Source organism: Pseudoliparis swirei, chromosome 23, assembly GCF_029220125.1.
Source record: "Pseudoliparis swirei isolate HS2019 ecotype Mariana Trench chromosome 23, NWPU_hadal_v1, whole genome shotgun sequence".
NCBI lineage: Eukaryota > Metazoa > Chordata > Actinopteri > Perciformes > Liparidae > Pseudoliparis > Pseudoliparis swirei.
The window spans coordinates 16179341-16191716 of record NC_079410.1 but is presented as its reverse complement, the minus strand read 5'-3'; the positions used below and the strand labels follow the sequence as shown (position 1 = coordinate 16191716).

Sequence of the window (12376 nt, the reverse complement as noted above, 5' to 3'; positions counted from 1 at the left end):
ATTCTATTATACAAGAAAAAAGACTCGACCAGAGTCCCCCTGTGGGCATTGCCACACTCTGATTAATTTAATTTTGATATAGTTTCATCGGTCGCCTGATTGTGATACAACTTTTTTTAAAAATTGATTTAAGGATGAAACAGTCATGCAGACTGTTGCTTGCATTTGTCTTATAGTACACCTTACGTGGCAAGTACCATCATCGTGAGTACAGCTATCAACAAATTGGAGGCTGGCAATATACCTCAGTCACCTAAATATATATATATATATATATATATAAATATATTTGATTTCACTGAACCAGAATGAAAGCAAGATAAGTTCATTAGGCCATGTGCCGCTTAATTATTAAAGCACTGACCTCATCATTCAACATTTGTTATACTATATTATATTATATTAGTGTGCATGTTAATGACGATTAACAGTTGACTGCACCTTTTAGGATGTTTAAGGCATAAGGAGACACTCAAACACGCTAAACCCCCTCCCCCGTACTTGTGGCCAGCCTCACCAAAGACAATAGCTTATTTTTTGAAGTAATATGTGACGAGCTAATTTATTATTTGTTTTAATCATCTAAATATGCAATGTAACAGGTAACTACTGTTGTCAAATGAGAGTAAAAGTAGCATAACAAGGAAATACTAACATTTTAGTAAAGTATTTGAATAAACCTACTTTGTTTAATTCCAACAATACTCGTATTAAACTTGACCGTATCTGTCGCTTTAAAAGGCTGTTTTCAGTGTTCAGGTTTGACCCTAAACATAAATCAGACACATTATTGAGTCGGACTTGAACACACTGATTGCCTCGGTGCTTATATGTGTCAATTAGAAGTGGAGAAGGCCCCGTGGTGCAGCAAGCGGCGTCTCGTGCACACAGCGGTTGTAATTGGTCAAACAGCCTCTGACAAACAAGTGGGACGTTCCCGGAAAAATCGCTAACCGGAAGGGAAGGCCAGAACCTCAGAAGAAGAAGACAGCCGCCGCCGATGAGACCGACGGAAGCAGAACAAAGTACTGTAAGTTAAACAACTTGAGACGACTGGGGACTGCGGTAAAGATCCCCACGTGACCCCACGCGGGACGTTGTGGTTGTCGGCGAGCTGTTGCCTGTATTTAGACGCGCTCCGCCACATTTTGGTCCACCGATCAAGTCCGGGTTCAGTCGAAATGTCCACCAGACAGGAGGCAGAGAGAGGCTCCGAGTTTATAGCCCCGCGAGGACCTCCATAGCTCGTCCAGAAAGCCCTCGCGCACACCCGGCAGAGCCGAACGTAAGCTGTGGCGGACACGACCGCGAGTTCGAGTCCCCGAGTCCGTGAAACAGCTGACTACGTGTGGCCGAGAGGGGGAAATAAGGAAAGTTGCCGAGTGACGCTATCGCTGCTAACCTAGCAAACCCAACGCCACCGGGAGGCAGGTTGTTATCTCAACGGTTTTTTTTTTTTGTAGCTAGTCTGTTTCTCTGTCGACAGCTGACGTCACCGAGCTCGCGCTAACCGTTAAGCAAACTGTTATCAATACGTCAGTTAGCGACGTCAGTTAGCGACGTTAAGTCGACCAGTTGCTCAGCACGAGCGACGTTAACGGTCAACGGTGAGCTGCGAAAGTTATCGATGGCGGTCGCTTTATTCTGACCGGCTTTTTCATAGCTCACGTCCACTGACGTTGTGGAGCGTCACCGTCGTCCTCGCCGGGGTTCGCTGCTCAGCCGTTGGTGAACCTGCCTGACGCCTGTCTGACTGACAGGGTACACGTGTTTATCTCACTAACTTTTATTATTTGTAACCATACGGAACACCATCGGTAGCTTGCACTAGCTTCAGTCAAGTGGCTCGTAACTGTTGTGAGCCTGAAGTCACAGATAACCGCCAAGCAACTGGTTTCCCTCGATCATTACATGTCCTTTAGCAGACACTTTTATTCAAAGTGACAATTCAATAAGTGCATTTAACCATGAGTACAAACTCAGAACAACAAGAATCAAGAAAGTATAATTTCTTCAAGAAAGCTAAACTACAAAAAATACCACAAGCATGTGCCATTGAAGAGCCACTTTAGTGCTAATCTGTTTTTATTCAAGGTCTAGTCGGTAAAGATGTGTTTTTAGTTTCCTGCGGAAGATGTAGAGACTTCCGATGTCAGAGGAGCTCGTTCCACCTCTGAGGAGCCAGGACAGCAAACGGTCTTGATTTTGTCGGAGATGTAGGAGTTAAAACTCAAAGGTTTGTTGCTGTAAGCATACTTGTTGTAATTGCTGTCATGGTTGTGATCGTCCGATTATCGCAGACATCACTTCACACGTTTGCCTTGAAGCTTTAACTTGCAGACTTCACAGTTTCTCACAGGGCCATTCGCTGCCAGCACGGTTGTACTTTCACACCTTAAGTAACGTTGTCATTAGTGCTCCCCGCGTTTGTCTTGTAATTATACCATTTAGCATGGTTGCTATTATATTGTGTGTGTGAAGGTGTGACTTTTTGCAAGAGCAATTTCACACGTTTGTATTATCTTGGCTGCTTTTTTTTAAAGCCTGACTCAGGGGAACCGAGCATGGACCTTTGAGTCTGAGGAGAGGAATGACTGTTACTTGTTTGAGCTCTTGTAAGTTTTATGACGTGTGGACCTTGTCCTTCTGAAGTGGTGACGCATCTTGTCAAAGCAGCACTACTCCTTAATAATAATAATAATTGGTTTATGTAAGGACACCTCTTTTCTTTTTTTACTCAGGCTATGTTTCAGCATGTTAAGTTGCAGATCAGTACTGTTGAATTTACTACTTCCGAGTAATTAGATTTATTTTATGTGCATTTAGGCCGTCAACAAGGCCCCAGGAAGGAGCACATCATGAAGCACCTGTTTTCATTGTTCACTAAAACTACGTTGAAAGAGGCCGAGGGATCATTTAGATTACTAGAAGAACTTTTAAGGACGTTTCTTGGACTGCAGTCATGCAGATGAGATTTCATTTGAATTTCAACTACTATTCGCTCTCATTTTAATGCATGAAGGAATCATTTGTAAGAGAAGGTCTTTCCTTAATAATTAACTGCTGTTATTTAATGTGTCTGTTTTTTTCCCAGTCTTTTTTGTGTGATTTCACAATGAGGTGCTGGTTTTAAAGGGGCCGACTGCTCACTATATTCCTGTTTTGGGGGCAGCGCGTGTTAAACATCACTCCTGAGAAGAGGAAGTGCCTGAGCTTTCCTCCTGGCCTTGCTAATTGCTAGTGATGAGCATCATGTTTGCTTTTCCTGTGATGTCCCCAGTTTCCCTGTCAATGTTCCCAAAGCCTTCATTAGAAACCTGATCTGTTGAACGGCTTACCTCGGCTTCCTGTTTCTTTCGAGCTCTCGAGGATTCTTCTGCATTTGTCTCTCGGACCAAAGTGTTACGCGTGAGAGCTTTCCGTCAATGATGCGTAGCTCTCGAGTTCATGGCTTCACTGCGTGGAAGTTTGCTACTTTTCGGGTTAAAGGCTGAACATTTGACACGCTAGACACGAGGAGGATGCCGACGCAGCCCCTCGTATCAGACGCCAGCTGGTCTCCGAGGACCCCACCCTTCGGACGCAGTCGGCAGCACAAGTCCCTGCTCGTGTTCTTGGAACTGGTATAGTGATGCGAGCTGCAAAGGTTGTTTGACTAATATTTAAATGGAATGTGAGTGAGTTCAGATTTTCTCATGACATGCCGGCGCACCTTTCACCAAATCTACTGTGAAACAACACACGCCTCGCCGTACGATTTCATCGCGAGCGGGCAAATAAACGTCAGAATATTGTGTCATTTATTTATATCCCGGTTTTGAATTTGAAAATACCACTGCCGTGTATCGATGCGAAGGTTTAATCTGCGTTTAATTTGAACGGGTGTTCTCGTGTTTAGGTGTTGAATGCGGCCCCTGCTAAGTGCTTGGATACGATGCTGGCAGCAGAGCATGCAGGAGGCCACGATGAATATTTCACAGGCGCTCCTCTCGTTCGCTCCTGCCGGTTCTCCTCCCCCTCTCCGTGAGCCGCCGTCTCTCTGTGACCCACTTCCCCGTGGAGGTCTTCAGAGACCGTGAGGGGCGCCATCAAAGCGTCCGACGCAGGCCGCTCGAGATGTGTGCGGCTCCGTCTCGGCGCAACGACAAAAAAGCCTCCGATTGCTCGACGGACACGTCTTCCTCCTTTTTAAATGGGATGCTCATTCTTGACTTAACTGCTTTGGAACTCATCCAAGTTATTTTACTATTTATACGTGTATTCTACAGTGTCTGTTGGAAGCAAAAACAAATCATCGGCCCAGGGCTGATAATCTGCTTTGCATGGGAGGCTTTGCGCGTGTCTTTTGAAGGCTTATTTCACTGCATTCCTCGTGTGAACGGCAGCAGCACAGAACAACTTGCATGGAAGTTGGCCGTTTAACAAAAGCTTTTCCTGAGGGATGTTGTTGGTACATGTCTATGGCGCACCTGTCTGATGCAAACCTCTCATTGCTGGTTTCACTGAGCCAGCAGAAAGTGTATCGTGTCAAATTGGAAATGCGCTAATGCATGTTTTCTTTTACAAGAAAAGTAAATGTTCATGTCTGACTTGAATGATGGCCAACAGTTTGCTAAATATCAACCTTCTACAGCTTCAGTTCATGAGAAACAGTCACGCTAAACTTCAGGTGTTTTCTAGTCTTCAGGTGTTTTCTAGTCTTCAGGTGTTCTAGTCTTTAGGTGTTCTAGTCTTCAGGTGTTCTAGTCTTCAGGTGTTCTAGTCTTCAGGTGTTCTAGTCTTCAGGTGTTCTAGTCTTTAGGTGTTTTCTAGTCTTCAGGTGTTTTCTAGTCTTTAGGTGTTTTCTAGTCTTCAGGTGTTTTCTAGGTCCGTTCCCATGAACCCAGTCCATCCCTCCGTCTGCTCGTCTTCTGAGGAATGTGAACAGGTGACAGCTCATCAAATGAGTCCAGCCCTCATGTCTGGTTGACTCTGTGAACAGAGTGCCCTTTATCCGGCTTCTGCCTCCGCTGTGACGCTCTCCCTCTGCTGGTTGAAGCCGTGTGATGGTGGGTGTCTGCTAGTTGGAGTCCAGTGAGACCTGAAGTCGGTGCACTGCTGCTGATGTCTGCTGTTTTCTTAAGTTAAAATCTATACCAAAAGAAACCCGATGTGGTAACAGGCTGAAGTTTGGACACAAATGATTTAGCCTCAACGCTGACGGATTTATAAAATGAAGCTTAAGCAAAACACCATGGTCGACATAGAGCTGCACATATTCATATTCAGCATGTTTGGTTGATCCGCCGTCAGCTGAAGGATGTTCTGGATACCTCGTGGCCTGAGACGGGGTCTCTAGTCACATGCTCGAGCTTCAGGCCGGCTCAGCAACGAGCCCAGCACAAGCAAACTGCAATAATTAAAGTGTTAATGAACTCTAAAGACTGTCGGCGGTGACATGTTTCCTTCACCGGCCTTTCCCAACAGTCTAACCTCCTCGTCTTCATCGGCGTTGTTTCTGCAGTCGGTCGCCCCGGTGACCAAACTGAGGCTGTGTTTTAATCCCATGTTTTTAATGTGCTCAGCAGTAAAATGTCTTCTGCAATCTTCACTTCCTGCTTTGAGCTGAGTTGTATTTCCTGTCCTTTGACCAAGCAGAAGCTGGCTGACCTCATGTGCATCAGCCCACTGAACAAGGATTAGGCAAAGCTTCATATAAAGCAGACTGAGGTAGAGATGAATGGATCGCTGGCTAGTTTCTTACATCTTTGTCGGCTCATGTTTGTGGATGATTTGGCGAAGTTAGGCTGGAGGAAATACTTACGAAACTTTAGCGCCGATGTCTGTGCTCCAGGTTCATTGTAGCTCTGAACACCACATGGCCACTGGAAGCTGTGAACCATGTTTCACTTCCTTAACTTAATGTTAATACTTCATTATCATTATCCTGTAGATTTGCACCCGGTCCACAGCGTTTTGTTTGTGCATTATAACTGTTTGCATTGTTATGCTCTGATGAGGTAAAAGTACCCATCAGTTCTCAGCCCTTGTTTACACTAAACATGGTTACATTACAAACTCCTGCAGGCCCAGTGGGATGTTTCTGTGTCAACAACTTGAAGTCTAAGTTGTGTGTAAGTTGTAGTGCATATATGTTTTGCAGAAGCACTGTAGTTAACACGACTCTTTACTCTTCAGTCAGGTGCCAGCTAGAATCAAGGAATTCATCTTGTTTTTTTATGAAACACCTTTACTAATTTAGAACATCAATATTCTACTCTGCTAGTTGTTTTAAAGGAAAGCCTGAGTTTGAAAAGCAGCTTCCCATTCTGAACAACATGTTGTGTTTTCCAGCTCCCACTGGCGAGGTCTCCTGTTCCTCTGGCTCATCTACCTGCCTGAACTCAACCCCCCCCTCCCGACCCCCGCACCGAGCCTAAAGTCAACCGGACGTCCTCCCTCTTCTCCCAGCTCCTTCTTCTCTCCCGAATTTCTCCACCATGGCAGGGCGAGGCGGACCAGCGCGGACCAACGGCACCGCAGCAAGCAACAAGATCTGCCAGTTTAAGCTCGTGCTGCTGGGGGAGTCAGCGGTGGGAAAGTCCAGCTTGGTGCTGCGCTTTGTCAAAGGCCAGTTCCACGAGTACCAGGAGAGCACCATCGGAGGTGAGGACCTGTGTGTTTAGTCGCATAACTCTCATGGCCTCGCGGCTGTATGTCTTTCCAGCTCAGATGTGTGTGTATATATATATATATATATACATACTCACTCACTCAATGAAGTGCTTCAAAACGTAGATGACAATGTGTCACTTGTGACTTTTCATACCTAAACAATGATGGCAAAATGAGTCGAGCGTTTTCATCTCATTGTTTGACCCGTTGTCATGAGTGGATAATGGGGCCGTAGAGAACCTCCATTTTCTTCCCATGTGGTGCTCCCTCTGAAAAACATGTTCGGCATGTCAGTTGAAAGGATAAACCCGTCTCTGCCGGTCCAGAGGAACTGATTACTCGCGTGTCGGTTGTCGCCGCCTGTGCAGGGGAGGGAGTGGCGGAACCAGTTCTTTACGCCTCACTGAGCCTCGCATGTATTCTGATTTTGCAGAAACGTTCCCTTTCTAAATATATTTTAACAACAAAGAGCTGAGAAAGTACCGACATTTCCTCGCTCGTCCTCTGCTGATACTCGGCGGTGCTTCGGTAGCAGAGGAGTGAGGTTACTTGAAACAGGAAGGTATTGAGCCAACAATGGGGATTTCCTGGCCCTCCTGCAGATCTGTGGCGCTTGTGCAATCGTGTCGTTGAATATAAAGCGAGAACATTACGGCTGTAGCGTTTGACATTTTGCACCAAAAAAATAAAAAAGAACGTTGAGCCGACATGAACCGTCCCATGTTTCCTACGTCTTCTGAGTAATGTGGCGGTAGGATGTGTGGACAGGATGCTCGGCGCTCGCACTCGCCGAGTCAGCATGTTCTCTCCACTACTGAACCTCGTGGTCAGCAGAATGCCTGGTCAAAGATTACAAAGCTTTAAAGTATGTGCAAGTGAGTGCTCGGTTTCCTCGGTCATGTGACGGCCGGCTGATTAAGCGGATTGAATGCAGCTGTGCCTCCTGCTTCTGGGCCGCAGTACGGTTCTATGTTCCCCCTTCTCTATACGCGGCCGATCGAGCACCACAAACTCCATCTGAATGTCCTTTCCTTGTCTCCTTACAATTCCAGTGAGTGAATATTCCTCCTCGTCCCATCCTGGTCTTGATCTCTGCTTTTCTTTGAGCGGGTCTGAAGTCCTCCGGTCTCGTCGTCACCACTTTGTTCTCGTCTCGGTGCCGTTTTGTGCGCCTGCGTTACAAAGCTGACAAAAAGACATGCGCTAGTGTCCGATTGCAATGCGTCGAGCAAATGCAAACGTGCTTTCACGAGCCATCAGAAATACTTTCACTTTCCATTAACGCTGTATAATCACGTGTATTTATACACATGGCATTATTATACCAGTAGAAGCCTGTGATGGTCCTCAAACCCGAGTTCTGTGCGGTCGTGTGGCGTTATAAAAATAGATCCATCTTGTTTCTAGATGAGATTATTTGTGTTCCTAATGCAGTGGGAAGACTATTTGCTCTGGACTACGGTCCTGTTTTTAGGTTTAGAAATTCAACTTCCGCCTTGCAAATAACAAGTCTTTGATTTTCTGCGTGTTTTCTTTTGTTTCTCCAGCTGCCTTCCTCACCCAGACGGTATGTTTGGATGACACAACAGTCAAGTTTGAAATCTGGGACACCGCAGGACAGGAACGGTATCACAGCTTGGCGCCCATGTACTACAGAGGAGCGCAGGCCGCCATCGTGGTCTACGACATCACCAACACAGTGAGTCACATGGGCCGTGACGTCAGCCGGCCGCGTGTCATTTGTGGGCTGAGCCCTCGTTCTGCCAGTTTGGGTTGATTGCTTGATTCAAGAGACGGCTGCAGACCTTTGGTCTTTTCACTCGCACATGAAAGTTGCATCAGGGATTTAAAGTGTAAAAGCACAGAGTCTCATGTTTCTGCATGTTTTTCTTTTTTCTAAAGGATACATTCACACGTGCTAAGAACTGGGTAAAGGAGCTCCAGCGACAAGCCAGCCCAAATATTGTTATCGCACTGGCAGGAAACAAAGCTGACCTGGCCAACAAGAGAGCCATAGATTTCCAGGTAAAGATCTGTCCTGTCGGACGTCAAAGTCTTCAAGTCTTTTGTGATTTTTTTTTAATACGATGAAGTCGTCAATTTGTCCGTTTCCCCTCCGTCTTTAGGAGGCCCAGGCGTACGCCGACGACAACAGCTTGCTGTTCATGGAGACCTCCGCCAAGACGGCGATGAATGTCAACGAGATTTTTATGGCTATCGGTAAGTGCTCCACACGTTGAACCGTTCTGCCAATCGATGGATCAGAAGAATCTGCAACTGTCTTGATAGTCGGTGTTAAATTTATCTGCCATTTTTTTAATGAAGCAATAAAAAAAAATTGGGAATATAATTTCCTAGAGTTCAAGATAGAATTTTCAAATGTCTTATTTTATGTGACCATCTGTTCAAATCTCGGAGAATGTGCTTGCAATGCAAGACGAGGAAACATGGAAAATTGTCACATTTCAGATTGTTGTTTACTTAAAGACAATCAAAGACAATTTAACACTGGTGCCTTCATGTGACCTACATGCATGTAAACGAGACCATCGGGGAGACTATCGGCTATTTCTATAGTTATTATTCCTCCAACATATTATCTTTAACTTTGTTTTTTTGTATTTCTTGTCCAGCATTACAATAAATGTAATACAGATCATTCGATGACGTCACCTCGAACTTGAGAAAAATAGTTTCACCATTTCCTGATGTTTTATTAACAAAACTATCGCCTGTCCTGATAATCAATCATGAAAATAATCAATTGTTGCCGTCGTGCGGTAATTAACTTGTTGTGTTCCAAACCCCCAAAACAGCCAAGAAGCTTCCTAAGAACGAGCCTCAGGGTGGACATGGCGCTGCCGGCCGAACCCGAGGCGGCGTGGACCTGCAGGAGGCGGCGCCGCAGGGCAGAAGCGGCCATTGCTGTGGCGGCGGGAACTAACGAACACGCCGAGTCAGCTGATCCAACCGATCCTCGGGTTGATCGACCAGACCAGATATTAGCCGGCTGTCAAACAATGTCCCATTGGTCAAACACAACCATGGTCGGACCAACCACCCAATGAGCAACACGGCACCAATTAACTGTTTGGCAAACGAGTCCACGGGCCCGTCAACCGCCCGGCCCTCTGACGGCTGAACCAACCGCCACCACGAAATCCACCCACAGGCTTATTGAAGAATCCCATTTCAACCCCAGGACTTGCCAATCCACGACCTCTCTCTTGATGATGGACACTTGACGTCACCTCAGGGGGGGGAATAAATCGTCCCATTCATGGATGAAGGAAAGAAAACAAAAGATCCGTCATTATCAACGGCACTTAAAAGGGCCGCTTTGCTCATCGTTTCTTTTCTGTATTTGTGTAGAAGAGGGGGGAAAAAATGAAATTAACAGGAATTGCTCTCAGCAGGCTCGATGTCCTTCCTCCTCTGCCCCCTGCGTCCTCATGCACCATCAAGTTATTAGTATGTCCATCATGGTCGCGTCAACAACCGTTTAAACTCCAGGTGCATGCAGCAGTCCTTCGCTTCTCTGGCTGGTTCCTGGTCAGCTTCTTGGAAAAGATGGAGAGAGAGAGAAGGTTTGTAACAGCAATGAACAGATCTTTCCTTCTTGATAGATCTGTGTAGAATGAAATATTACATTGTTGTCACTATTATTAATTCAACTTCTTTTGACACCGGCCGTTTAATAGGATTATAAAGCCTTTACGGTTTTACAATGACTCATCCATGTTACCAAACCATATACAGTAAATAGGACTTTATTAACATAGTCACTCGTAAGTAATTTTAGTGTTAATGTCATGTTTTTGAATCCTCATTGTACAAAGACAAATTCATAAAACCAGATTTGTTTTTCTTGACCAAAATCACAGCTGCGTGTTGACAACCTTGCTGTATTCCTATCAGACTTTTGAAGTTCATAATCAATCATTAGTTATTGTCAAACAATATCTTCCCAATCTCTACATGTTTTGTCGACCTTAATTATTTTTGATGGAATTTTTTTTTTTTTTTTTACGTGTTAATTTCTTTTCTTCTGAAGCTCTATGGTATTAAATGCACTGGTTCTGTCTCACCATCTTCGTGACTTGAGATGTTATCGTCGGCTTTTCTTTTCTCTCTCGGTTTTTACTCTTCATATCAGAGGGGAATGCTTTCAACTGTAATGTCATCCACCACGAGCACAACAGACCTGCACAGCAACCACTGCTGTGGGGTGGGGGGGTAATGGGGAGGGTGGGGTCATGGGGAGATGATGAAGAAGAAGAAGCAAAAATGTAATTTTACCAATAAACAAGGGGATGGTATGCTTTCTGAATGCTTGTTTAATCTTTTTTTGGAATGTTCAAATATAGATGACTGATTTTTTTTTTTCATTTAATGTTTTACTAATGATGACTACCAGTGAAATGTTTATTTATTATTTAGCCGTAATCACAAATCGTGTTGCTTTCAAGTGCAACAACCTACTCAGCCAAGTCTAAGCCAGATGTACAGACACAAAATAATTAGAATATATAGCGGGAGACTGCAGTATTCCTAATATTTTCTCTATTAGTAAATAGAAATGCAATTGTTATTGCAGTAAGGCTGTTTGTTGACATCTACTGAATTTAGTAGAGCTTCATATTTAACATCAAAACTTATTGTTGATTTACTGTACTAACCACCCTTAGAAACGCAAAACAATATTGATACAGATAATTATTAATAATCTTACTGAGACAACTACTAAATTAATACACAGGATGCTTTTCAAAATATGTTAGTTTATTACAGTGGTGGGCTGTCGGGGCCAGCAAGACCTTCTCTGCTGGCCTAAACATCATCAGAATATAATTTTTTAAAAAATATATTTCCGCACAAATATGTATTCAATTATTCCCCAGAGTAAGAGTTATACTCTTTATTTCATAGCGTTCCTCTTGGTTGCGCTTCCAGCCCCAGGTTGAGATTTGGAGGGCTGGTCTTTATGTTAGATCTTTTATCCAATCATATTCAGCCATCATGTGTTGCCAGGGGTCTAAAATCTGCCCTCAGGCCTTCAGAATCAACATTGCGGGCGCAGGTAGCTTAAAGTGAATGGAAATTAAAATTTAGGGTCAACCAATCAGCTTTAGAGTTGGCTATTGTAGGCCAGCTAGCTGGCTCCAGTGTTATACAGGAGCCAGCTAGCAGGCGTAGTGCGTGCACGTCTTTTGATTGGATTACCAATATTGAGAGGCGGGTCCTATGGGCAGGTATATGCAGAACTTCAGAACTAGGAAACTGAATTTGATAAACGAATTAATTCGCGTACTACTAAGCTGTTTTTTCAACCCAGAATGGCGGAAGGAGAAGAAGATATCGATTTGGTCGAGGATATAATTATAACGCCATTCTCAAGACGAACTTTAAGACCGACGCCGACGCTACAAAGCCCGTCACAGGCGGGAAAGAGGTACATACACACTATATCTTCTCACTTTTTCATGTATACACAGAGTTTTCACAAAATTTTTAATCATGGACATTTGGTTTAAAGTCCTGTAAAGGTCCTGGAGATCCATTGGTCAGCATGTGTGAACCCGTCACAAACAGAACTGACAGCGCTCACTCGCGTGAGTTTACTAGCCCGACTGTTTGTGGCTTAACCCCGTCATACGCGTCGTTGAGGGGGCGTGGCGTATCTCCGTTACTTTGCCAGTAGGGGCGAGATCCCCCTAGCGAC

At 44.6% G+C, this 12376-nt stretch overlaps 1 protein-coding gene across 1 annotated transcript; it reads left to right on the top strand.

Moving 5' to 3' along the window:
* Positions 1 to 937: 937 nt before the first annotated feature.
* On the top strand, positions 938 to 10758 carry rab5c (RAB5C, member RAS oncogene family). The gene is made up of 6 exons (XM_056406351.1): positions 938 to 1030; positions 6334 to 6645; positions 8202 to 8353; positions 8557 to 8679; positions 8781 to 8874; positions 9471 to 10758. Exons 2-6 carry the CDS (start codon positions 6480 to 6482, stop codon positions 9596 to 9598), a joined length of 663 nt encoding a protein of 220 aa, XP_056262326.1. The 5' UTR covers positions 938 to 1030; positions 6334 to 6479; the 3' UTR covers positions 9599 to 10758.
* Positions 10759 to 12376: the final 1618 nt, after the last annotated feature.

What these genes read in the sequence shown, in the direction of transcription:
- rab5c (XM_056406351.1), top strand. Translation starts at nt 6,480, where the DNA reads ATGGCAGGGCGAGGCGGACCAGCGCGGACCAACGGCACCGCAGCAAGC. An exon ending in CCAGGAGAGCACCATCGGAG is followed by an intron (nt 6,646 to 8,201) that starts GTGAGGACCTGT and finishes TTGTTTCTCCAG; the next exon opens with CTGCCTTCCTCACCCAGACG. An exon ending in TCTACGACATCACCAACACA is followed by an intron (nt 8,354 to 8,556) that starts GTGAGTCACATG and finishes TTTTTTCTAAAG; the next exon opens with GATACATTCACACGTGCTAA.